The sequence below is a fragment of the Maylandia zebra genome, linkage group LG11, assembly GCF_041146795.1.
Source record: "Maylandia zebra isolate NMK-2024a linkage group LG11, Mzebra_GT3a, whole genome shotgun sequence".
NCBI classification, from domain to species: domain Eukaryota; kingdom Metazoa; phylum Chordata; class Actinopteri; order Cichliformes; family Cichlidae; genus Maylandia; species Maylandia zebra.
In genome coordinates, this window is record NC_135177.1 from 16303610 (window position 1) to 16330559 (window position 26950).

General features: G+C 40.6%; 1 protein-coding gene across 1 annotated transcript; it reads right to left on the reverse strand.

The window, feature by feature from the left end:
• Positions 1–3378: 3378 nt before the first annotated feature.
• On the reverse strand, positions 3379–26950 carry ibtk (inhibitor of Bruton agammaglobulinemia tyrosine kinase). Its single transcript, XM_012925031.2, has 30 exons — positions 26776–26950; positions 26084–26186; positions 25331–25709; positions 25093–25189; positions 23716–23840; positions 22180–22290; positions 20683–20853; positions 20405–20522; positions 19852–20032; positions 18642–18765; positions 18142–18319; positions 17786–17939; positions 15586–15970; positions 15135–15391; positions 14963–15049; positions 14776–14858; positions 13854–13891; positions 13629–13725; positions 13386–13487; positions 11883–12000; positions 11652–11712; positions 10925–11052; positions 10638–10750; positions 10403–10548; positions 10122–10240; positions 9752–9850; positions 9387–9542; positions 8261–8461; positions 4968–5100; positions 3379–4524 (listed from the first exon to the last, which is right to left on the reverse strand). The coding sequence occupies exons 3-30, from the start codon at positions 25652–25654 to the stop codon at positions 4399–4401; spliced, it is 4032 nt and encodes a 1343-aa protein (XP_012780485.2). The 5' UTR covers positions 25655–25709; positions 26084–26186; positions 26776–26950; the 3' UTR covers positions 3379–4398.

The following is a 26950-nucleotide window of genomic DNA, read 5'->3' on the forward strand; positions in this document are numbered from 1 at the left end:
TTAGCCTATAGGTTCATGCTGTTAAACGATCATTTTATGAAGAAACACGAAAGTAATGTAATGAATGAATTTCTCCTGGGAGTAATTAAGTAACGCACTGCAGTGCACGTTTCTCTCAATGACCCCAACACTGATCGCATCAAGAGCTAGTCAGATGAGGACAGTGTCAGGACTGAGTCAGGACCTGGATGAATGAGAACCTACACAGACAGTGATGCATGTAAGTTCTGTTAAAAACGCACCTTGTAATAGTTCTACATGTTGAGATTGAATATATCCATTGAGAACATCCAGGCACAATCATTTTCCTGGTGCTGTAGAAAAGAAAAGCACTAGATCCTGAGACAGCAGGTCATTATTTTTCACATTTTGATAACAGAAGCGCCAACTTTCACACCAACAACACTATCCAGCCAGGTATCAAAGAGTAGGTATAAAAGAAGACCTATCAGATACTATAACTTGATTTGACTGGTCGCTTATGCCCCTGGAAAGTGTACCGGCCACTAAAAATGCTACATCACATCACACACGGTTTTGTTATTCTTAGTGAAAGACACTATTATACTCCCATTATACTGGTGCTCAAATCTGGTTATAGGAGAAACAAAAAAACTATTTCTTCAAATAGCTTCAGATTGTGACACTTGGACTGAGTTTAAAAATAATCTGACTGCAGTTTTTAAATATAACAAATATTTTTTTCAGCCCTGAAAACTTCACGTATGTATCTCCTGTACTTAATAAGTTCGGAGGCATTTAAAATACTGAAAAAATAAGGATATCTGGAAAATGCCAAATTTGCCAAATTTCTGTCTGTTATGTACTTTGATGGACTTCATTAAATTTACTGAAGGAAAAAAAAAGAAGAAGAAAATCAATAATTCTGTGGGGGTGAGGTGAATTTTCACTGAATGACCCAGATAGTAAACAATTCACCTCAGGATTAAAGAAATGAAAACAAATTACTATTCTGGTATTTCCTGGCATACTGTATACGCAGTATTTAAAAAGAAAAAAGAAGAAGTCGGAGCGCTGCTAAAGCATCATAATTATAACCATGACCATGAAGAGCAACTCGATGAGTGATTAAATCTGGCTGGATGAATGGGGTTTGACCTTGATTTTGCTTTAACCTGGAACTCTCCAGGCAAAGCAGTTGGGAATGTAGGATGTGTTCCATGAGACGTCAAGCATGTCCCTTTTTCTCCATAAACAAATTAATCCTGAAGTGATCTTCACCATCCTGAGGACAGCCCTATGATTTTCCCATCTGCCCGGCTGGAAGGCCAGGAGTGAGCACCACTTGAGAGGATGAGCGCTCCTTCCTCGAACATGCCGAACAGCTCGGTCACACTTCTCCTTGCCAAATACTACAGCACTGATTCCTAACCAGGGTAAATATAGCCCAGGAGGTACTAATGCAGCTGTCAGAGGGAATGTAAACATTACTTAATTTAAAAAAATATAATCTACATTGTCAGTCACTGAAACTGAGTGAAAAGCATCAACATAGCTAAATGGATATAGACGAAGTAAAAGGCTATAATGACATGTAATGATAAAATTGTTAAGCTTAAAGGTTGCTAATGGCTATTTATCTAAAAGTAAAGGTTAAGCAGTTAACAAAGAGTAGCTAATGGCTAAAACAATCCTCCCATAGATTTCATTGTCTCGTTTCTCTCCTATAACGTTTCTGGTAAAGGCTGCGTGGCTTGCTAATCTAAATGGTAAGAGCCAAAAGTATTGCTTAAATGGCTGCATTTGCACTGAAGTGTTGATGGTGGCATCAGCCCCAAGGTTCTGAGGACCTGTGCTAGCCAGCTGTCTGAGATCCTGGGTGAGATAGCAGAAGATACCAGCTGTCGAAAACATAATTGAATGATCCCTATTTTTCCTGCTGTTGTGTAGTGAAAATCTTTTTTTATTTGTTGAACTTTTTGCCACACAGCTATTCACCTCTCCTTCTGAACAACTCTAAGATGTTCCTTTTTTTTTTTTTTAAACACAACTCTTCTACTCATTAACCTCATTAGCAGTGAGATGTTTGACCAGTTTGAATGATTTTTGGTAATACGTTTCTTCTGTTAAACTTACGCAGCATCCCAACTGAAGAAAAACATAACGGTGAGACTTTAACAGAGCCAGGCTTCCTGTTTCCAACACTTCTAGTCTGTGTGACCCTCTGCTGTTTGTGTACAAAGAATGAATCTAATCATTCACATGCTGCAGAGAGCCTGCTCCCATTTGGGTGGTAGCAGTTGCACAGTGAAGATCACCTCCTTTAACATGATTCAGCTGCTGAAAAAGAAGCTATAGGAAATCTCAGTAAACATGTTGACCAGCTCATACATCAATGACCACCTGACAGACAGGGTGCAGTATATAAGACTGTTGCTCTGTCTGCATTCCTGTTCACAGTGTACAGCTCAGATTTACAGTACTACTACGGGGTCGTGCCACCTACCTACAGTACTGACAGTTCTGCAGTGGTTGGTTGAATGTGTTAGTGGGGTGGAGGCACTAGTGGATGAGTTTGTGAAGTGGTTTGGAAAGAATCAGAGACAATTCATGTCTACCCCGGGGCAGGATCTTGATGTAATGGAGGAACGCAAGTGCGTCCACATCAACAACAGGCTGAAGGGGATAAGTGGTCTCTATTTCCTAAGAAAACCGAGATCCTTCAGAAGCCAACCCACACAACCCACAAGATCTGCTTCCTGTCCTGTATCCATGCCCTGAGGGGGCTCTACATATTATTAGGTTTTAAAGTTATAGCTTATTGGTTAATACTCCTTAATACTTTATCTGAGCTTGTGTTCTACAGTCATATTTAGGAGACGTCGTGTGGCACTACACTACACGCTAAACCACTTAATTTTTATTCAGCACACAAATGCACAGCATGAGCAGTCCTTTTGAAAAGAAAAAAAAATCTCTCATTAGTTTCCAGGCTACGTTGGTGTGATGTCAAAAAGGAAGTTTTCTCCCTCCGAGGCATTGATTCATGTGTCATCTCTGCACCAGCTAATAGATCTTAATCTGTAATTAACATTTTCCCCGTGAGCTGTCTCTTCCTGACTTCCAATGTGATGCTCTACCTGTAATTACAGCCAATAAAATCCCTCAATCACCGTGCTCTCTGCTCAGATCGGGGTCATCACAGTTAATCACAGGTTGAGACTTAATAATGGTCATTTGCTCATGCAGGGCAGATGACGTGCAGAGAGATGGAGAGCTTAAATGTTATTTTTTATTAGATACTTTGAGATCCACATTATCCAGCGAATGACTGAGTCTCTCTGATAAGACTTTATTTAGAAATTCTAAAATTCTATTCTGTCCACTCAGATCTATGAAACACAGAGAGGAGCCAGGTTCATTGCACAGGTGAGATGTTTTATTATTGCATGCCATTTTCCCATCACATCTTTAGGCCTCAAACATACAAACGCACTGGCAAAAATGGCATCTGAAAATGAGAACATTACCTACCAAGCTTACACTGGCTCCAGGAAAAGAGCTGGAGAGTAAAACCATAAGGAGAAAAAAAATTATTTTTAGCTGCTTTACTTTGTTTATCATGTAATAGAAAGGCACAGGAGCATTTCTAGAACACATTACTGAGCAGTTGAACACAATCAACCCTACTGAGTATAGTCTGGCTTAAGCATTCGCTGTAACTGCATCAAATAACGCTTTTTATTCTATGACAAATGTGAGCGTGTTTGAATTTAAAGTAAAGGTTACTGTTTACTGCAAAATTACCATGTCACTGCAGATCAACTGAAGCACACAATGTTGATATAAAGCAGGGGGGTCCATAAAAGAAAAAAAAAAATGTACTGCCTTGCTAAACAGCTCACATACGACTTGCTCCTGATGCTCTACCACAGATGATGTTTGGCACTCTTTAACTTCTCTTAAGCTCCAGAGAGCCCCTGTGATGTAGCCTGGACACATTCTGTGTGGCCTGGAACGTCTCACATTTTCACTTCTTTGACAACTTCAACTTCACATCACTAATAATATTCATTTGTAAGAGTTGTTTAGTTTTTATGCCATTGTTTTTGCTGAGTAAAGAGTACATCAAAAGAAAAAAAAACATGCACAACTCATCCCAGTCCCAGTACTGTATTCAATTGTGGGAAAAACACTCATTCTTTCACACACAAACAAAATGCTGAGCAGCAATAAAACAAATTAAACCTAAAACTGCAGAGAGAAGCGAGCTTCGCATCACACTCCTCTTAAACTAGGATGATGAGTCCCAAGTACGTCTTAGTATGGACTGATGGATCTTGAGGAAACTGCCTGAAGTATAGAGTGACTATGGGATGAGATGTTCTCACATTGATGGTATGTAGCGGTTGTGGTGAACGTCACTGGCGTTAAACATCAGTGTTTGTTCCAGGTTGGGACTGCTATGGGACCTCTGGAAGACCTCTCCACCACTATCAGCTCATCTGGGTTGTCATGGGCTTTATAGTGGAACAGAAGATCCTGGATGGCCCGCTCTTCAATCTATAAAGACAGAAAATAACAAGGAAAAAACTGAAAAAAAAACCCAACAAAAAACAAACTTCAATTGAGAGGGAAAAGAACAAAATGCTGACGCTGAAAGCTTAATGGTAATAAGTGTTTTACTTAATAGCAACCAGAAAACCTCACAGGGAAAAAGTGTTTTTGTGAAGGCTCTGACAGAAGTCTGGCAACCAGCTGGAGAGGAGAAGAGTGTGCTGTCAAAGAGACAAACCTGGAGACACCTCATTTCTAACCAGCACTGTACAGAGTGCAATGCTGATTAGGTAAAAGTCAGTCAGATAAGGCAAGACAGGAGACACAAGAAGCATCTTCTGATGGACCACTGCCATGTTTTCCATACCGACGCTGTGCACAGAAGCTATCCAATCAGTGATGCCAAGGGTGTGTGTGCGTGCTTGTGACACACAGACACAATGTGTTACCTGGATGAGCGCCAGCGGCTTCTCTCGGCTGCGGATCAGCGCGGCTTCCTGCTGCTTCTCTTCCTCCACGATGGAAGCAAAGGTCACCAGGGAGGAGAGGGGAGGGCTGCCCACTGCACCCAGCACCCACGGCCTGAGGGGATAGATGGTTCACACACACACACACACACGCACACACGCACACACGTTGGTATCCAGTGCTGCAACAAGAGTCTGAGTCAGTGGACAAAGGTTGAGTCAACCACTACTGACAAGCTCCGGTGTGTGAATGGCCACCTGTCCACCCGGCTTTAACAAGCCTCTGCCACTACTGCACAACAGTACTGAAGTTAAAATGCTTTGCTGAAGACTTTAACATGATTGCTGCACATGCTACAATAAAAAGTCAAGCTACAACCCTTTCTGATCTCTGCTGCATTTGACACAGCACTCTTCCTAGGTGTGCTGTGTCAAATATCATGGTATTTATTTGGGTCTGGGTCAGGGACACAGGGATGGATGGGAAGAGACAGAGGACATAGCGACATTCCCAAGCCAGCCAGACAATAGACATAATCTCTCTGGGGTTTCCTGGGTCTGCCCCAGAGTCCTCTCTAAGTAGGATGTGCCTGAAACACCTGATCTAAAAGGGATTCAGGAGTTATATCCCTCAACCACCTCAGCTGGTTCATTTTAATGTAGAGGAGTGTCTGCTCTACTCTGAGCCACACCAAAATGACTGAGCTCCTCATCTCTGAGGGACAGCCTAGAAACCACTTGGAGGAACTTGTTTGTTCCTTCACTTGTATCTGCAATCCAGTTCTATCACTACCCACACCTCGAGGCCATAGGTGAGGGTAAGAATGTAGACTCACCAGTGAGATGATAACTTGGCTCTGATGTTTGGCCCTCACTTTACCAAAACAGACTTGGTAAAGCGTCTTCATTACTGCAGACCACATCATCCGCAAAAAACTTTTTGCAAATTCAATTTCAAATTTCTAGTTTCACCTCTTGGCTGAAACTAGAAATTCTGTTCATAAAGATATGAGCAGAATTGATGACGAGGGGCACAAACCACTGGAGTCTGACTTACTGCTGAAGTTTAAAAATACCAGCATATTCTAATGCTGCCTTGTGTAATGCATTTATAGAGTAAAGCTGTGTCAGAGTTTGCAGTTCTCACTGCACTCTCCCACTCATTCAGTCCCCCCCCCAAAGCTATTCTGATAGACCAAGTTAATAGCTACATGTTTCATTACATTCAGCAGCTCAGTGGGGTTTCTGATAGCATGCAGCACACTGTTCAGTCTGTTAATCTTCCCTTGTCAGAGGAATGAAGGTAAGAACAGTCACAAGCTATATCCATTTACACACCGAGGACATACACAGCAACATTTTTTGGGATTTGCGTTCGCAAACACATTGTTTAGACTTTTATATTCAGCATCCTTGTTGACTCTAAAAATTGTAGAAAAACAGACTCCAAAACGTGACGGCTCACACATCAGTGTCCAAATGGATTAGCCTAAAAATAAAATGCAGACCTTGCTCCAACAGTATAAGAAAAGTCACACCTGTTATCATTTGTAAACATGAGGCGAGTTACTGCAACAGCAGGAAAAAAAAAAAGCTGTCAGAGGATTCAAAGTGTGCACAAAGGTTGACTGAAAGCCGACTTAAACCCCTTTCCTGCTGCTTATAGATGGTGTTTTTCCCTTGAAACACCATGTATATATATATATATATTCACATTTCTAAATCCTCCTAAAATACTTGTACAACAACTTAGAGAAGAGGGTATAAATATATAATGTTTGTTAAAGAATACATCTATTCAACACAGTGGGTAAAATATGACCTGACTCATACAAATGAGCTACCTTTAGACTGATTTGTGTGTGCTTTAAGTGATTTTTTTTTAGTTTGTAGGTCGTTTATATAGCGGGTTGTTACAAATCCTGCCAAAAACACTCCATTATGGCGCACGCTAATGTCGTATGGAAAGAGGGGCCTCCGTTTGTCTGATCGTTCATCTGGACGAGAGACAACGCTGGAAATATTTCCACAAGACATAAGCAGAGGAAAAAATGTCTGACATTCAATCACAGCGCAGATTATAAAGGCATCTCTATTAAATCTGATTTGGGATGTGGAAACTGTGTCCCAGAAGGCAGACACAAGAGCGTGCACGGCTGCTTCCTGAGCCTTGAACTCGTCCGTGTCTGCTCATCCAAATACCCGGGCGAACCTGAAACCTGCTCCCGTTTCGGTGTGATCTGCTGTGACACAAGGGCTGCCCTTATCAATTCTGATTAACATCACTGATTTCACTTGACTTACTTTCACAGCTGTTTAATATCTAGCAGTCTGCTCTTAACAGCATGAAGCATGGCCAAACATACAGCAGAGGAGGATGAAATCAGATAAGAGATGTGCTTACATACAGATAGACAAGATTAACTTGACTTTGCGGACCTGAAAGGAATTAAAAGCTGCAAAGGTGGCCAAACATAGAGGATTTCATTGCTTCCGAGCTACCCAACGTCAGAAAGAAGAGCACGCCACTTACTACAGCTAGGAATATCTTCTGTGCATGCCGTGTTTATCCAGCTGTTGAGGAACATTGTAAAGGTCAGGGTGACTCAGTCAAGGGCAGGTCAACCCAGCAGCACTGGGTCATTCAGAGCCGTTCACCTCACACAACAAAGAGCTTAATGCGTTTCTCAGGCTGTCAGCCTATCCAACTACAGCACATCTTATCAGTGCCCTGGCACTAGTTAGCGTTATGGTTAGTTACAATCACAGCTTTTATTTTTGCGTTTCCTGAACAATAAGTCTAAACAATCACTATCACTTCCTCTTTTATATGTCTTAGCTGCGAAACAGTGCCTGCTTGTGTTACGTATATACTGTCTTCCTGTTTTGGGGGCCAAGTTTGATGTTCAGGCTGCAGAAATTAGAAGTAAAAATAATGGGAGATTACTGCTAAGACAATTGGTTATCTACAGGGCTGCAGACTGCTGGAAAAAAAAAACACAACAGCTGATACATGATGAAACCTCAATAGTGCCTCCAAGTGGAAATCAGCAGCACAAGTCAGAAACACTCAATCTTACTGCAGCAGCAACCTATAATATGTTTTATGTAACAGATGAGGTACTCTTTGGCCATCTCAAAATATTTGGCACAGATTCGAGTCTCAATTCAGGACTATTTCTATCTCCTTAAAAAGAGAGGCTATTTTGGCTCTACCTCCAGTGTGTAAGGAAGAAACCCTTACTCCTGTACGCTACACTTTGACTTCTGCTTACCCCGCGGGTCTCTCTGACTCGCTGCCTTCAGCACACTTGAATGTGACCCTTCTGGCAGCAGGTGCAGCAACGATGGGGGATCCCAGGGTGCTCTGGCCCCTTTGCGTTCCGGTTTGCCCTGCTCGGATCAAATGGTTCTCTTCCTCCTCCAGCAGAGCCCGAAATGAACACGAGGAGGGTGGGGACTGGACAGCAGTTACCCTGCAGGTGGAAAGAAATCATAGAAGGGAAGAAGAAGTTCACAATTAAAAGCAAAAGGTGGCTACCCTTTCTGTAGCTGCTGGTGCGTTTAAGACATTACATAGTGGCTCACAACTTTCTTCATCTTGTCCCTTTTTGAGTAATTTAACCACAGATTCAGGTTTCAAATGCCCAAGCTCAAAGGGGACCTATACTGTAAGCATGCCCAACTTTGAGGGTAAAAACAAATAAATAAATACTAAAATCATAGTGTAGGGTAGATCACAAGGCAGATGACTGTGGCACATCTTATAACCTGTTTCAGAAACAGAATGCAAATTGATCATATTGCTAGTATAGTTAGTGTTACCTAATCCAAGCACAGCAACAAATATCCACCACAAGTATTCTCCAAGCCTTTTAACTAAACACTGGATGCAACATAAGCCTTCTGCTGTCAAACCATCAACAAGCAGGCAAACAATCACAATGATGCATTTTCACTAAGCCAACTTTTATCTGTTGTACAATGTAAACAAATATTTTTCCTAATAAAGCAGATCTACTTTACAAATAGGAAATATAAAGCTTTTGTAGCTGTTTGTACTTGTATTAGCTGTAAACCTGCTTTGACTGACACACACACACACACACACACACACACACACACACACACACACACACACACACACACACACACACACACACACACACTTTCTGTGGAAGGGATTAACAGTAGCATTTTAGCTAAGAGGAGAAGGGAGATTTCCACTCTTGATATTTTCTACATGCTACACAATTTCACAAATACTTGTCCCATCCAGAGTAGGAATGTGTGGGCTCACTGCACAAAATGCATTTTGTCTCTTTTGAGATTTCCTGAAATATATCAGGAACACAAAGGTATTCCATGACAGTAGCGGTATTCGTATTTGGGCTCACTCACCAGGCCTTTCCACTGCTTTTGGATGGAGTGGCTGTGGGGGTTGGTTTGGATGCTGTGGACTCTGCACTGGCCTCCTTGTTAGCCATGGCCAGCATCTTCCTCTGTTTCTGGGACAGTTTAGTGGAAAGAGGGGAGTGCTTAATGCTGGTGCTGACACTGTGGACAGGTGGGAAAATAAGCAGAGCTCAAGTAAGCAACAGTTCTCATTTCCAGACAGTGGATTAAGAACTGAAAGATACATGTGTAATGTACAGATATTAGTCATTAATTAAACCCATCACTCCCTTCTATTGACTGGAATAAGTGGTATAAATCATTTTTTCATTGAAGATTTCTCAGTTAAACACTGTAGACCACCCGCCCACCTTCCAGGGCTTTTAGGAGTTGCTCCAAGAGTCTGCAGAGAGTTGGCTTCCATGTCCATGATGGTTCTCAGATCCAAGACTGGAGGTGCACGAGCAGGACTGCAAATTGAAAAAACAGAGTCAAACTTAATATGAAAGATATACTGCTCAGATTTCAGTGGTTATTCATTTATCAGGGCTGAAAATGCTTCCTTTCTGTTAACCACCCCCTCAACATAAAGTGGGTGGATATAAGGATAAAATGACATCCTCTCAAGATAGCCTTTGTTCAATCTTAAACCTGCATTTCTCAGCCGAGGAGATGTGGGAAAAACAAATTAATAAGACAACAAAAATGTTGATAAATTTCAGACCATCAAAGTTACCCTACCAGGGAAGGACCTTTGGGATGGTTTGCGGAGCAGAGTTGGGGGGAGTTGGGAGGCAGTTCTTAATAGATGTTGGGGTGCTGGGTGGGGTCTTCAGCCTCTGGCTAAAGGTTTTCTCATCCTGCAGATAAAAAAATAATAAAACTCACAAACACTTCAACTCTAACTTAACAGTGTTAACTCGACCATCTTTGCAGTCTTGATTTTAATCTAGCAATTCATCTAATTATTTCACACTTCTAACTACACGCAATGTGCAACATATTAAAGATGTAAAATTAACCTCAGCTCTCTCATGGAAAACAGGTGACTGCATGTCTCTGGGACTGCCGACCCCCATGTAGCTGCCTTCAGAGTCTGATGTGAGGAGCTCCTGCAGAGACTCAGTCGAGTTCACCTTACCTGACTTCACCAGGCATGGGGAGACCACTGAGCAAAAAAAGAAGCATGTGTTAGGTAACGTCATAAATTCAATAACAACAAGATCCAACTTCACAAAGAAGCTGACAGCCACATACCAGCAGCAGGAGGGCTTTGGATGATATCAGAGAGAGTATAGCCCCCTGAGCTATCAGAGCGCCTCCTTGGTTTCTTCTTAGCCTTCATTTTAGCTTTTTTTAACAGGATTTCCCTGAAAAGGACAATGTGTGAAATTATTAGCAGATTATTGTTAGGCTGACACACTGAAGACATTTAATAGACGTCTTTAAAGGTATCACAGATAATTCCCTGCCTTTTAGCTATAAACCGTTAGAAATTAACATAGTGATACTGTGTACCAAGTTAATACCATATTTGACTGTACCTGCAAGAGTGGTCCAAATCTGCTTCTGGTTTAGGGCTGAATGTGGAGTCCAAATCCTCATCCTCATACATACTGAGGTCTGGTGCACCAGGATATGGTGTGATAACACGCTTCTGCATTGCTGGGATCTGAAATCAAATGGAGAAAAAGAAAGAAAAACTTATGAAAAACTCTATGCAATAGACAAATAAATCTAAGTATGGCTGTCTTAGAAAACATTACATCACCTACAGTTAATCAATGAATCAATCGACAAACATGTTTTCAGTCTGCAGAGGCAGGAGAAACTCTCTACAGCTCAATCTCTACATTGTGTAGATAATTTTAAGATTTATCAGTGAAAGTCAGAACAACAGGATGATTTCTGTGACAAAAGACTGGAAGTAAAAGGCAGATGTAGCAACATCACTTCAGACTAGGTGAAGCCCCACCTGTTGATAATAATGTACAAAGTGAACTTTATGTTGTGTTCAGTGTAACTTTAACCTAGCAACTGAGCCCATAAAGTCATCAGGAAACTGAAGCCAAGGGTTGCTCCCCTATAGGCTTTTATACAACTGCATGTCTTTCTACAACTACAAGAGCTGCCCCCTGCTGTTCACTTTAAAGAATTATTTTATTTCACTGGGGGGGAAAAGAAAAAAAGAAATCAAGTTAAACAATGAGCATCTTTAAAAAGAAATTCTGACACAGACTGGGGTGTTTTTAAGGGTGGAAGGGGACTCACCATCTTCCTGTAGGCTGCAGAAAGCTCCACCAGCACTTCATCACTGAGAATATCCAGAGCTCTGAGGACACCAAAGTAACACAAAACAAAAACATATTGATTAGAAAACACTTCTCCTGTTTGCTCTGCTCTATGGATCCATATTTACATGCACACGTTCTACTAAACATATTCATGATCTTGAACACACCACTTTGAATCCAAAATGCTACACTGGCTTTAAGTTCTCACTTTGATTCCAGCAGAGCGGCCATGTTGAGCACAATGAACTGGAGGCAGGACAGTTTTAACTGTTCTGCATTGTACATGATGGCAAACTCCAGGAGCTCTGCAGCGTTCTTCAGAGTCACTGAGGGCAGAAAAGCAGCGGTTTGAAACGATGCAGCTGTGTGTGCTTATTGTTTTCATGAGTTCTATGTATAAAATTATTCAGAATCAAGATGACACGAGGACAATGTGAACTTAACTTTAAACAGATGCCCCAAGGCTAATGCTGAGAATTAGATACTCTAGATTAGATTTCAGTCCTGGATAGAGAGTGGACTAACAACATTCCATTCCTTCACACATAAAGGGACACTACAGAGTTTCCAGTCTTTACAAATAAGAAATGGCTTAAGACAAGTAGATTTCTTCAGGTTTCTTCAAATGAGGGATTACTTTAATAAACACTGCAATATCCCAAACCCAAATATGGTTGAGTCAGAAATTTTTAAGATAGTTAAATTAGCATATGATAGTTCTCTGAGAAAGGCAATCTCCAAACTATATGATGTGCTCCTTCAAGCAAGGAAGGATACTACTCAAAATGTTAAGATTAAATGGGAATTGGAATCGGGGATGGGTATAACAAACGAGAACTGGGAGAGGATTTGTAATTTTCATTGGTACTCAACAAGTTCTTTATCTTGGAGAGACCACTGTTGGAAGAACATTATTAGATTTTTCAAAACCCCTCATCAAACTAAATATAAAAATGGGACAGCAGAATGCTGGAGAAGATGTGGATCAGAAGAGGAACATCATTATCATATCTTTTGGGACTGCCCTAACTTAAAAAATTACTGGCTGGGAATCCATAAAACTTTGTGTGAGGTTTTTAAGATAAAATTTGACATCAATTTTGTAAATTTGTACTTGGGCTTGGTTGTTGACTCGGTCCGGGGAGGGGACACAAAACTCTTACAAGCGCTATTAGCGGCCAGCAAAAAAAAAAAAAAAAAAAAAAAAAAATCACTAACCAGAAAGTGGTTAAATCCAACTCCGCCAACACTTGAGGACTGGTTTAATGTGGTTTTCGAAATATTTAAAATGGAAAAACTGACATTCTTTTTAAAAATTCGGAAAGACAAATTCTACAAAATATGGAATAAATGGCAGGTTGACCCTCAACTTCATAATATGTACCTAATGTAGTTTTTGTAAATAAGTTAAACATGCTGCATTATGTAACACATTGTCAAGCCAATGAGTTAATTTTATTTTTTTGCTATCAGAATGTAAAACAAAAGGACTAAGAAAAAGGGTTTTTTTTTTTTCCTTTTCTCTTTTTTTTGACTAAATAATGTCAATGCACTTTATTGTAACAAGTCCTTTTTTTTTTTCTTCAATAAAAATATAATAAAAAAAAAAAGAAGAGAGAATTAGATACTCTCAAATGAAGGGGGCTACTAAAAGAAAAAGAAAAGTGCAAGTGCAAGAAGTTATGTCACAAACTGGAGTAAGAGAACGTACGGTTCTCCGTGATGACGACCTCGCACATCTCCTTTAGCCGTGTGATGAGGAGCTGGTCAGCGACAACCAACACGTTGCAGACAAACTCTACATTCAGAGACTCTGGCAGGGAAAAGTGAGAGAACAGTATGATCAGTGTGGGGTTTTCCCCCACAGTCATCTAAATTTGGAGAGCACATGACCATAAAAAACAATTCAAAATGTGTTTTCATTAGGAAAAAAAACCCAAACTTGTTAGGTTACCTTTAATCGTGGGTGACTCATCTGTGTAAATGTACTCAAGAATGACCTGCAGGATCTCTGAGCTAGTGGGCATCTCGAGTGCAGAACAAGACGTGGCCTGAAGGGTTGCAAGACAATATTATCAGAGTACCAGTACGAAACTGTGTGACTTTAGAGCTGTGACTGGTTTAAAAAAATAATAATAATTATATATATCACAACAGAAGGATGGGGGACTTGGCATACCTCAATCCAGGGGTTACCGAGCATACTGTTGAAGTACTCTGCAGAAGGACAGAAACAAGAGAACAATTGAAGTACATTTTTCCAAAAAAAAAGAAAGAAAAAAAAAGTGTTTCTAATCAACACTAAAATTTGGCTACTCACGTGAAGCGAACATTTACATAAAATACAGGTTTCAATTTTGGTCAAACTGGATGACTATCGAAAACATGTTACTAGGTTTTCTCACGTGTACTTCTGGAGAATATTGTCTCCAAAAAGGCCTACAATAATTAAGGAAGAACTGGATGTGGAACTGCCTCGATTGCATTTGCAGAATTTTGGGTTGGGGGATTTATTTATATAGACAGCTGGTGTTGGGACAGAACATGGACCAATATTAAGTACCCTAGGAATGTCAGAACGGTTGCAAAACTGCAGCCAACCCCACAGTCTTCTAAGAAATACTGTTAATTACAATCCTACTGCTTGAACAGAAACTCTGCATTTACATTCAACTGGGTTTTTATCTTAAAAACAAACCCATTTTAAAACATCTGGTTCACTTTACAGGTATTGTATTTTGTGAGGTTCATTTTTTACACGTCTCTTTGTTACCTCAGCTAAGGAGAATATGGTGTACGGGATTACTGAAAAAGTCATTCTGGATCCAGGAGGGGGTAGCATGTGTATCTAGATGACATGCATGATAAAAACTGATCTTTTCAGTAACAGTATTTGAACCTACAGACTACCTTTGCATGCTCTCTTACAGGCAAAAGGAAGGAAAACCAGTTGTGCTACAAAAGGTAATGAGTTACTTTCTTAAGCGGTTAGCCCTTTTAGAATTAAATGGTGCAAATGATATGTTATGCCATACACAGCTGTGCAAAACAAACTGAAGTTACAGTTTTTATTGATTTGAATGCTACCTGATTCATCTTACCTAGTCTGGCACAGAGGACACTTTTATGACAAGAAAACTCTTTCCCATCTTCAGATTTCAGAGTGACATCACAAAGATAAGAGCTGCACAGACATAGAAAGAACAAAATATACAAACACTTAAGTTGTGTCTGACAAGTTTGCAGTTTATTCAGTAACTAAAGCTGATTATAGACACACATACGTACCATTTCTTCTGGTAGAATTTTGGTTTGTTGCCTGTTTTCTTGTTTGTAACATTAATTTTTCCATTTTCGTATTTGACACCATCCAGTCTGTGCAGAAATTAAAAAAATGGATGAAAACAAAGGACACGAAATCTGTATTGCCCTTGAGCTTAAAGTGCGCTCGGCTTCTCACCGTGCCGACAGGCTGCCCAGGCCGAGTTTTTTTGCAACACCCTGTAAGGTTTTCACTGGGTTGGCACCTCCCTCGTTGGCTCCGGCCTTGTCACCTTTGCTTCCTTTCCCCTTTTTGCCAGGCTTGGAGCCTTTGCCCTTGGCCTTGTCACTGTTGCCTTTGGCTGCAGGTGGAAGGGAACGGTACACCTCGAGGGCTGAACGACCACTCAGACCCAAGTCCTGCAGGCTACTGATAAGCCTGCCCTCCTCTGAATCCTGGCCAAGGCAATGGATACAGCAGAAGACAGTCTTCATGAATCAACACAGCCGAGTCAGAGCTAACAGACCTCCCAGGTCAATGAAAATGAAATTATTGTGGAGTTAAAAATCAATGTAGCATAAAGAAAAAGCTACATTACAGTACAGCGTAATCAAGCACATATGATTTTCCTTTTTTTTCCCCCCCTCACCTGGTTTGGGACTGTAATGACCCCCGACACTCTCGGCCTCGCCCCGTGTACCAGCAGCTCACAAGAGTCTGTGTAGATGAAGTGAAGAGCGTATTCCATCATGTCCGGTGGGATTTTTTCCAGAATGAGCAAATCGCACCCCACGGCATCTTCGCTCTTCCTCACTTCCTTATCGAGCTCCTCATCGACCCCACAGTGCTCAGACATGAACTGCTTCCGGAAGAACTCGGACCTCATGGACAGAATGTACTTGTGAGCCGGAAAAGTGCGATCACCAGCCTGAAGCGTCACATCGTGGATGCTGTCCATTTCGTCCGCCTCATCCAGAAGGCTCCCGAAGTGCTGGGAGAAGGATGACGGAGAAATGCTGGGAACCTCGTACAGGCTGGAGTACATATACACAGGGAACATGATTGAGGTTTAAATGATAAAAACTCATTCATTACAAACACACACACAAAAACCCAACTGGATTTAATCTTTCAAATCCAGTTTAATCAGAAATGATATAACATAGCTTTTGAATAACAAGAGAAGAATGATAGCAAGTAGCTTAGCCCTTAAAGAGACAAGAATCTTCCCAGCTGACTCCTAATAAAGCAATGAATGTAATGAGCAGAGAGGAGATCTAAAAATAAAAAATAAGGCACGAGCTGCTCAGAGAAACAGTCCACTCTCCTGATTCATGCCTAAGCAGCTGCAGTGTGAATCCAAAACACATCATTTAGTGACCTTTTTAAGTATGAGGGGGGGGGGGGGGGGGGGGGACTTTAAAGTACCTCTTTTTAAGTATTTAACATTTAAGATTTTACCGAAGTGTGGATAGTAGGGCTGGGTATCGTCACTCATTTCTAGAATCGATTCGCTTCTGATTCACAAGGTCCCGAATCGATTTGATCCACGATTCGATTTAATTCGATTAGATTCAATTCAATTTGAATCTGGGAAATTTTGACAGTCAGAAATATTATAATTCAGATCAGTAGATTTACATATTTTTGTATCTATAAAAAGGAAGCTGACACTCGCAAGACTTTATCAAAGGTGTGAGCATCACAGCAGATGCCTTTGTGTCAAAGTAGCTGAAGATAAAACACAGAAAAACATGAAGGTGATTTTCCTGGCCTGGATTTTATACAAATATTCTGCAGTACATCAAAAACGAAAGAAAATCATTAATCAACATATGAACATTACCTCTGACGTTACAGCGGTTTTATTAGAGACACGGCTAAGCGTTTTGCATTTTGCATAATTTTAAAAAGTTTAAATTTGTTCAGTATTGAACAGCAGAAATGAGGGTGGTTGTTGAAATTTTGTGAGGTTTAACCTGAGATTCTGGCATTTCGGGCAAAATAAATTTATATTTATATAAATTTATATTAAAGAAATTGATTCAGGATTTTAATGAATCGATTTCACGTTATCCAAGCCAGAATCGATTTTAATCGATAAATCGATTATAAAAAACACACCCCTAGTGGATAGTTATAACCATGTTTTTATTGCGGATGGAAGAACTTATTACACTAGTGATTATTATTAGTAAAGATCAGAATATTAAACCTCTTCTTTTTACTTAAGTTTAGATATCATACTTCATAGACATAAAGAACTAAGATTTTTAAGACTTTACTTCTTCATGTCAGTTGTTCCTTAGGTGTTAGTCATTTCATTATCTACGCCTTGTTCGCAGAGGCTGTGTTTAAGCTGCTTTCTTTCTCAAGCTTTAAGTGGATAACCGATCCAAAAGTGGCTCTCTAGGCAATAATAATTGAATTTTATCCAAAATGTTTAAGATAAAACTACCTTACAATCATTCTGGACAGTGTACCTTCTGGTGCTGCATTGTTGCCTTCATACTGGGAAGTAGTCTGTGCTCACTGGCACACACAAAAAACTTTTTCATGGCCATTTCACCTACAGTGGGTTACCTAACAGATGTATAAACTATTGCATGTGTGGGCTGCTGGATTAGGCAATTTTTTAGGTTTGTGTACCTTTATATAATATTTTGGTTTTTTTGTACACGACATTTATTTTTTCTAATCCATCTCTAATTCACTTTTTCTTCCTGACCTTGTACTCCTGTAACAACTGTATTTTCCCAGCGTGGGATGAGCAAAGTCTCTATCTACAGCTCTACTAAAGTGTCCGTCCCTTATTGTAGTGCCTTTTCTTCACTTGAGGGTATGTGTACCTGGTTTTTGGGTCAGCCTGGAGAACTCCAAAATTCCGGCCCTTTGAGTCCATGGTAATGCTGACAGCTCTGTGGACATAGGGGAGTTTCTCCAGGCGGATTCGTTCATACAGTGTCCCAACATCCGAGTGGCCACACACCTCCACACTGCCCTCTGTAACACAGAAGGAAAACATTTACCACATACTGTAATAATCCATTTCAAGGCACTCCTCTTAACTTTCATTGAAATGTATTTTATAGATAGGCCACAATATAACAAAGTCTAATCCCAGCACGGATAAAAAAAGTGTGGAGGAAAAATAAATAAATCAATTGCCAACTTAACACACCTTTCTCCCCCCTAAATTCCTCACCTTTCTTTTCCCCGTACTTCTTATATTCTCCAGCCCACACACCACTGAAGCCCTCTCCATCCTGAGTCACAAACATCATGCTGTTCTTGCTGAGAGCGATGTCCGCCATGAAGACCTGACGCGCGTACGCCCACCGGCACTGTCTCACCGAGCTGCCAGTGGAACGCCAGCAAAACACCTGACAGAGACAAGAGAAAAACTAGTCTTACTCACCATTTTTATCTATAGGCTGTCACACAGGTAAGGCAGATTTTGGATTGTGTAACCGTGTAGCATAGGTTAGATAAGAATAGGAAAAGTAAAGTGATGATAAAAATAACAGGATGTATTTCTTTCCATGTACCAGAATTTAATAAGTGAAGCACAAGTGAACTACAGCTTTACTGTTGTACATCCCTCTTCTGTTGAAGATACAGGAACTAAATGGTGCTTGTCTTGTGGTTTTTAAAGCACCTCTAAAGTAGAACAAAAAGCACAGCGCTGCATAACAGTGCACTTACCCTCCCAGCTGTATCCAACGCCAGAATGACCACCTTTTCCGCTCCTCCCTCGTTCAAGATCTGTGGAGCTACTCGATGGTCCAGACTCCCCCCACTGACCAGGACCTTCCTGATGTTGAGCTGCCTGTAAGAGACCCATCAAAATCAATAATCGGAAAAGAAAGAAGAGCAGGAATGTATTTACAAATACATACATTTGTATGTACGACACTAAACTACAGAACTCACAGAATAGACAACTATTTCCAATCTAGGGGATGATATTTAATACAATAAAATCAAACTTCTAATAAAGCTGTTCTCAAATATTTTTTGTCAGACACAGAGCAGTGCCTGAAATGCAGTTCATTAAGACTACACGTTAAACAAGCAGCAACTTCTGAGCTGCAGTGAAAGAGACTTATATTTATAGATAAAACAATCGCTCGAAAACAAAATAAATGAGAAAATTGCTGTGCTTGTAAAAAAATCTTCACATCTGGCTCTAACATAATGACAGATAAAAGCGCTGCGTTTTTTGCCAGAGTATGAGCAATTTTCAGTAGAAAAATATGAGAAGGTTGGAGCAAAGTGAAGACTGTCCATTAGTTATTTGATTCCAGATGGTATTGTTCTATCAAATTAAAAGATGGGCCATTTAACATAGCTTAATCTAAAAGCTATTTATTGATTCGGGTATAGGATTATGGTCTAGTCTAACACAATAATAATATGGCAATGTGAAACCTTTGAGTCTCTCATAGTGATGAACCGACAGAAAATTATCAGCCGATTCTGCAGCTACGCTTGGCTTTGCTACGAAGATCAATTTAACCCTTTAGCCAGCCAATTTTAACCCTTTTTTTTTTCAACTTTTGTTTAGCAGTGAGTATAAGCACAGAAACACAGTTAGCAAACCACTGCCAAACTGAGTATATCATCTAGCAATCAGGAGTCAGTGGAAACAACAGCGGCGAACAAAACCAAAGCTAAAGGAGACTGAATACTAGATGCAAGCTTGCCAAATAGCCAGACAGATGACTCAGAATAAGTTACTGCTCAATGTGTAAATGATTAATTATTTGATCACAACACCAATCTAAATGGGGATCATGATAATGTTGAGCTCATACTTTGTTTCTGCTGCCCCCACATGGCCCAAATATACATTTTTGCAGGTTTAAGAGCGCTAAACTTTAAGGTTGGCACGATATCCTACTGATTTATTCACCTTGAAGCCATCTTCTTGCATTGGTAGTCAGCTAAGAGGTACACATCCCCCTTCTCGGTCACAACTACCGTTGCACCATCACTAGCTGCTGCCATAGATATGGCTACATCCTTGTGGTGCAGAGCTGACACCTGCCGGGGGGCTGTTACGCACTTTTCTCCATTTGGATCCAGCAAGTAACCTGGAAAAGAGGACAAAACATACCAGAAAGGAAGTGATTATTAAAGAGTTTTTTCAAAACATGGAATGATTTTATTATATTTTTTAAATCTCCTTATTATCTTATTAATGGCATTTTACAAAAATAAAACGTCTCTCCTACAATAAGTAAACTGGAAATTGTGCAAAGCTACTTTTGCAACACAATCATTATTCATGAATTTGTGCTAAATATACTGGCTCTGTTCTCTGGCATGGTCACACATGACCCCTTGCTGTGTGTTTCATCTTAAACTGACTGATCTAAACTGTTAAATCATATCATGTATCTGAAAAGTGTTTATTTTTTTATTTTGTGGTAATATTTTGGCTGACTTTAAGGATGAGGACTTACCCAGTTGGCCTCCATTGAGTCCCATTGTATAGACAGCCTCCCTGGTCCACAGCACTGTGTGGAACCTTCCTGCTGCAACTCCAATCACAGTCCTACCTTTGAGCATCTTGGAGAAAACCTTTATGAAAAGCAAATATTACATCATAAAAAAAACAAAACAGATAACATCAATTCATAAGGTCCTTTTATATACTAATAATGACCAAATTAATTAAAGGTAAGCCAAAGCTTGATTGATTCACTGCAAAACATCAGCAGCTCCCACTGCTACCTCCTACCTGTTTAGGTACAAATGCAGAGGCGGGAGGAGGAACTAGGCCCAGCTGGTGGAATGTGTTGAGACCAAACGTATAAACATAGCCTTCCTCTGTCAGGACCACTGTGTGGTCTTTAGCTGCTGCCACCTGGGAGCAGTGATGGGACATCAGGCCTTCTACCATTCCAGGAACCTGGAAAAAAGCAAAAAAAGGAATGAGACAAAAGAAATATAGCCAAAAATATAAAACAAGATAAAGAGAGAGAAGCAGAGGGTTTAACAACTGTTTCCAAGCCCATCTGAAGTACACGAAAGAAGTGTTAAATTCGTATCAGCAGAAGGCTGATACCACAGCTCTACATTTCATTGGTTAAACCATTAAAAGCTCAGAAAGCAAATGAGACTGTGCATTTAGCGTAACAGACTTAAAGACATTTCTGTACCGTATATCTGTGTAGTTGGGATCTTAAGTTACAGATGCGATACAAGCACCTCTCTCACTTACCATCCCCGTCTCCAAGTCCCACAGACAACCATAATCCTCTAGTGAACACAATTATTGTACTTCCTGTGGCTTTATTGAACACAAATTTTTCAGCATGTACTGAAAAGTGTCAACTGAACAAAGTAAGTGAACCTTTGTGCTGACAGCTTTTAAAAATCTCCTTAAAATATGTGTTTTGAGTCAAGGAGATATTGAGCGCCCCTCCAGTTTGGCAACTGACAAAATCTGCTTTTCTACAGAAAAGAAAGGAAAAAAACGTTGGTGGGAATAATCACGTCACTAGAGTGATGTGGACACCCAAGATTGTGAACTCGAGGACGAAGTGGAGTGACAAAAATAACCCATCAGCCTTTTACGGCTGAAGAGTAAAAATAGAGGATTTTCAAGACTGTAGATGCTCACAAGATCAAACAACAATGTGATGTATGAAGTTAAGTTTTGTTAAGCTTTGTGCATTAAATCTCATGACTAATATTTAATTCTGCAGGATTAATCTAATTTTATTTTTAAAAATGCTACATTTTACTGACATTTTTGTATTATTTATATATTTTTTAATCACTATTTTATAATCATCATCATCATCTAAAAACATTTCTGACTGGAGGAGGCACTCATAGGGATCATTTTGTATGTGAGCACACATGGAGACCAAAGCAGAAAGCTTGGCTTACCAGAGAAAGCTGATAACCACCGTTATGATACCCGTTATCTACAACTGAGGTTTAAGGTTTTCCCAAGCCAGCAAGCACAAAGAAAACCTGGCTGTTTTGAACTTCATTTATAATAGATTAAAATAGATTGTGTTTGTCTAGAATTATGATTTAAATGAATATCAAATCCAGATCAAGTTTCAAAACCACTTTTTTTTTAACCTAAATTTTCTGTAACTGAAGCAATAAAATGCACAAGCACATGATTATGATGATAATGCATTGATATATTTGTTCATTAAAGAGGAAGGAATTCTTCATTTCGTTTTAAATATATTTTGACATGATGACCAGATCTCACCAGATAAGTCTGTTCATCTCCATGGCCAAGTCTGCCTCCCTGTCCATGCCCGCAGGTGAACACCTGGCCTTTCTGAGACAAGAACACAGAGTGGAACTTGCACAGCACCACCTGCAAAAAGAAGAAACAAACGTAATTGTGGTATCCCCTTGTTGCTTTCAGTTTTAATAGCCTGCATATCCCACTACAGGAAAATTACAAGGTGCTTGGTTGTGCTGATTAATGCTCTTGTCATTATAATTTTGACCTCACGTACGAGGCTGCAATGCATCTCTTTCCATGTCCCTGGGCCAACCCTTCTTGTAGCGATAGTAAAACACTACGGCAATAAAAGGCCAGGGCACAGGTGGAAAAGCAAACATCATTACTAATACATCGCTCCCCTCAAGCCTTCAATAGAGCACAGGGATGTCTCCTGAAGTATCGCATTGATGTGGACATCCACACACATGCGTACACATGAGTATAGCTCATTTAATTAAAAACATGTCATTGTGGAATTAATATTTAACCTCTGGCACCTGCTGGATTGGACTAGGTAGACAAAGACTACACTGAGTCTCACAGGGTCATGAAATGGTCATGAAATCAGATCCACCTGTCCTCGACTAGCTTTATGAAATGACTCCTGCAGGTTAGAGGAAAAAAAAGAAAAAAAGAACAACCCTCACACTTTCAGCTGTAAACAGCAATTACACAACATTGGGCACAGATAAATTATTAGTCAACAGATAAACAGAAAGTGAAAATATAGCAAACGCAGTCTTATCTTATTCCGACACCCATTGGGTACACAGACCACTGGGGGTAATTGAACTGGTTCCAGGAGCTATATTAATCACACTAAGAGCCTAGACATGACAAACGCATGAAATTGTAGCCTGGCTTGGCACAGTTTAGCTAGCAGGGGTTAACAATGTACAGACCAGCTCCACTAAGTCACAAATGAAGGTTGTACAAGAGATGGTAGACCACGCCTGATGATACAGAAACAATGCTGTATTAGACTCAAATAACATTACTGATCCAGCCACCTCCTAGATGAACCGGGAAATGAGGCCATGACTCACTACAATATGCCCCATTATAGTATGCAATATGCTTTAATGTATAACTTAATACATTTATCGCAGGTACAGTTTGAAGCTCTCCAGCATAAGCATTATTTCAGCTGCTGTGGACTAAACAGTACTGGACAGCTGAAAGGGGGAGGAAAAAAAAAAAAAAAAACATTGCAAATTTTCATGTGCCCTGAGGAGAAGGTGGTGTAATACAGGGCTCTGGGGATAGGAGTGTTTTACTGGTTTTACCCAAGTGATGTGGCTTATCTGAAACACCCATGTGCACTGGCTTTTTTCTTTTTTTTCTTTTTTTTAATTTAATGTAATATCTTGGTACTCAGTCAAAACACGGAGCTATTACAGCATTCCTGGTGCTACAGGGATACACATGAGTTGGGTTTTGAGGGTGTGAGGTAGAAAAACACTTTCCCACTCCCTTGAGAAATGTTAAGACAGCAATGCGTTGTTAGCCTACCTGCTTGATGTAAACTCCAGTCCTGGCAAAGACATCGACAAGCTCAGGGTGCTGTCGGCTCTCCTGATTGCCATGACCGAGGCTGAAATTTGTATTGTTTCCCCACGTGTAAACTTCAGTTGGGTCTAAGGTGAAGAAAGAAACACTATTTCAAAAAAGAAAAAAAAAAAGCCAAAACACTGTCTCCACCTAATGTTCGATTTAACTACAGAGGCCTGTAGTGCAAAACTGGATTTGGGGTTCAGTGAGACAGCACATATGCTGCAAACCTAGCCTGCTCTTGACAGACGACCTAGGTTTGCAGCCTGCCAGTCCAGAGCAGTCCTAGGCTGCTCTGGACTGTTCTGTTCCACAAAGGAGATCAACGCATACCAAACAACTACCTGCTGACCAATCAATTCCCTGGAAAATAACATAACTATTCCTAGAAAAGCCTGGAAACCTACTACATACACAATGAGGTCCACAATGCGCAGGTAGGAACTTTTGCAGACTTTTGAAGCCTCAATATAGCAATATGAAACTAAAGTGGAGAATTTTAGCTCTTGACTTGGTGATTTTGAATCAAATCGAGCACACTAAACATGGTTACTGGTTTAAATTCTGTTTTTGTAGTTTGCCATCACCAGTGTGTGAATGTGTGGATGACTGAATGTGTAAAGCGCTTTGGGGTCCTTAGGGACTAGTAAAGCGCTATACAAATACAGCCCATTTACCATTTTTATATTTATTCTTTATTTGTTTTCAGACCTTTTAAACACCGCAGGGGCTTCAGCTGCAAGAATAACACAAACACGTCACACAACACAGACTGTTTAACAGAATACGCAATTGTAATTATATGTCTGAATCGCCTGTGTTCCAGTGATACAGCTATGATAATGATAAGTCTTTTACCTGACACAGTGAGCTTTTCTGGTCTCACTGAGCAAAGCTCAGAGTGCACTTAAACACATTTACACAGAGCTTTTCAACACTGAACTACTCTGCAGCACTTTGCCTATCACACACACTTGCATTTTGCTTATTTGACTGCAGCAGCCGTGTTGCTTTCAGCAGGTGGTTGTATTTTTGTTCTATTACAATCTGATCATCATAAAATAGACTGCTCGGTTGCCATCGGACCTGTCCCTATTTGTGGTTAGTCATATGCTGCCAACACAGCCTCTTCAATGTGGGCTACATTTGACTGATCCAGCCGATAACCACTTACCTATTACCAGTGATATGATAAGGGAAGGCAGAAAAGACAAAGATATCACATATATATTGAATCGTAGTATATGCCCAAGCTTTGTTCTTTTTTGAACAAGCGAAGTGACATATCTCCAAACCAAAGCATTAAAAGCAGCGTCTGAGGGGGTCGGCTTTTCTTACCAGTGTTTCTAAACAAGACATGTGATGGGCGGTCCTTCATGGTCAAGTCCAGGACTGAAAGACCCTCCTTGTCTTGGGTGGAGAGAAGTCCCCCATGCTGCAATTCAAAATTCAAATGTAGGTCAAAGTTTGAGTCTCTTCAGAATAAGGTTTGTCATTTTACAGTACTAAAAGCTTTGATTGGACTGTTTCTTCTTGGTAATAATTTGAATTTTGATGGCACTCCATCAACACACACCTTGACCAGTGATATGAGACAGTGGATCTGTCCATAGAAGGCGCTGCGGTGCAGAGCGGTCCAGCCGGACTCCTTATCTTTAAGCATCAGGTCAGCACTTTTGATTTCCAGCAGCCACTCCAGCAGGGCCTTCTTACCCAGTGAGGCTGCCAGGTGCAGGGCTGTACGACCGAAGGCATCCCGCAAAGTGGCTGCATTGTGGCAGTGTGAAGTCAGGAAAGCCCGGAGCTGCCCCTCAGAGCCGCTTGTTAGTGCAGCAACCACCTGGTCTGCATGCTGCTGTGAGCGGCATTTGGGGGTGCAGTCCAGCGGTGCCTGATTCATCCTGACCTCTGACAAATCTTCACAGTGAAGCCCTTGTCCTCTTGGCAAAGACCTTCTGCCAGCCCACCACCAATAATGGCAAACACACTCAAAAACAATGTAATGTGTGGCAACAAACAACAGAAACAATCGGGAAAAAAATAGGACAAAAATAAAACAGCCGAGGTAGATTGGAGTGCTAGAATTGTGCTTGTGTTGAGGTTCCACCGCACCCTAGCGACTCCAGAGCTCTGCGTGACTCGTTTCAGTCCACCATTTCGACCAAGGACCGCACACAAGGCTGGGTGCTCGCAGTGTACAATGGCATCAGGACTTTAATAAATACAAAACTTCTTTATGAATTTATACAAAAGAAATTGTACAACATCTGCAAAAATAGTCTTCCCTCTAATTATGTACAAAAGGCAACAACTTCACCAGCCCTCTGACCTTCTCCTCCTGCAGTCCCAACCATCAAACCTGAGGGGAAAGGCCACCTTCCCCCCCAAATTTTGACACCTCTTTTTCACAACTCCATAATTGTAGAGTGTACCTAAAGGAGAAAGTTGAAGCACACATTAGTGACAAAACAGCGTCCTCATTTTGATTACATGTAATCACGTGTGCAATAGTCAAATACAAAAGTGTAAACTTCAGAACAAGTCTGCCCTAAAATCAGTCTGAAGTAGCTCGAGTCAGCTGAGTTTACAAGGTTTAATGTTGACTAATCACCACGATTATGTAACAGGCTAACTTAGCTTAGCTTAATGTTAACTGCTGTTATTGTCCACTCACCATTTGGTCTCGCTAATGGTCAGCTAAAACACCCTTGATGTTAAGGCCTAGTGGCCCCATTTCTTTAATAGAAACAGTCGTATCTCCTTTATTGCTTATCTAACTTGCTGCAGAAGCAGGCTGTGCACAGCAGCTACTTCACCCAGTAATATTAGCTCATCCTGCCTAACAGGGTACTGCAACATAGATAATTTCAAAGCGGGATAAACGCACGGATTTGGACAAGTTTGAAAATCAGCCCAGTATAGTTAATTAAAGACAGTTACCTAATACTACTTTGATAGCTCGCTTAGCTGACACATCATCGCAAGCTAACGTTAGCAAGCTAACGTCGGGGTATTGCTTACCTTCCGCTAGTGAAAGAAAAAAGAGGACATGGAGAAAGTAGCATCAACGACGTAAATCCACTTTGTCATTACTACAAATGGAAAACGCAATGTATTTTTTCGCCGGTACGAATTTTGGACAGGTATGAGCCCCTGCAGGTTAGGTAAGAGAGCTTGCATCAATGTCAAGACTTCT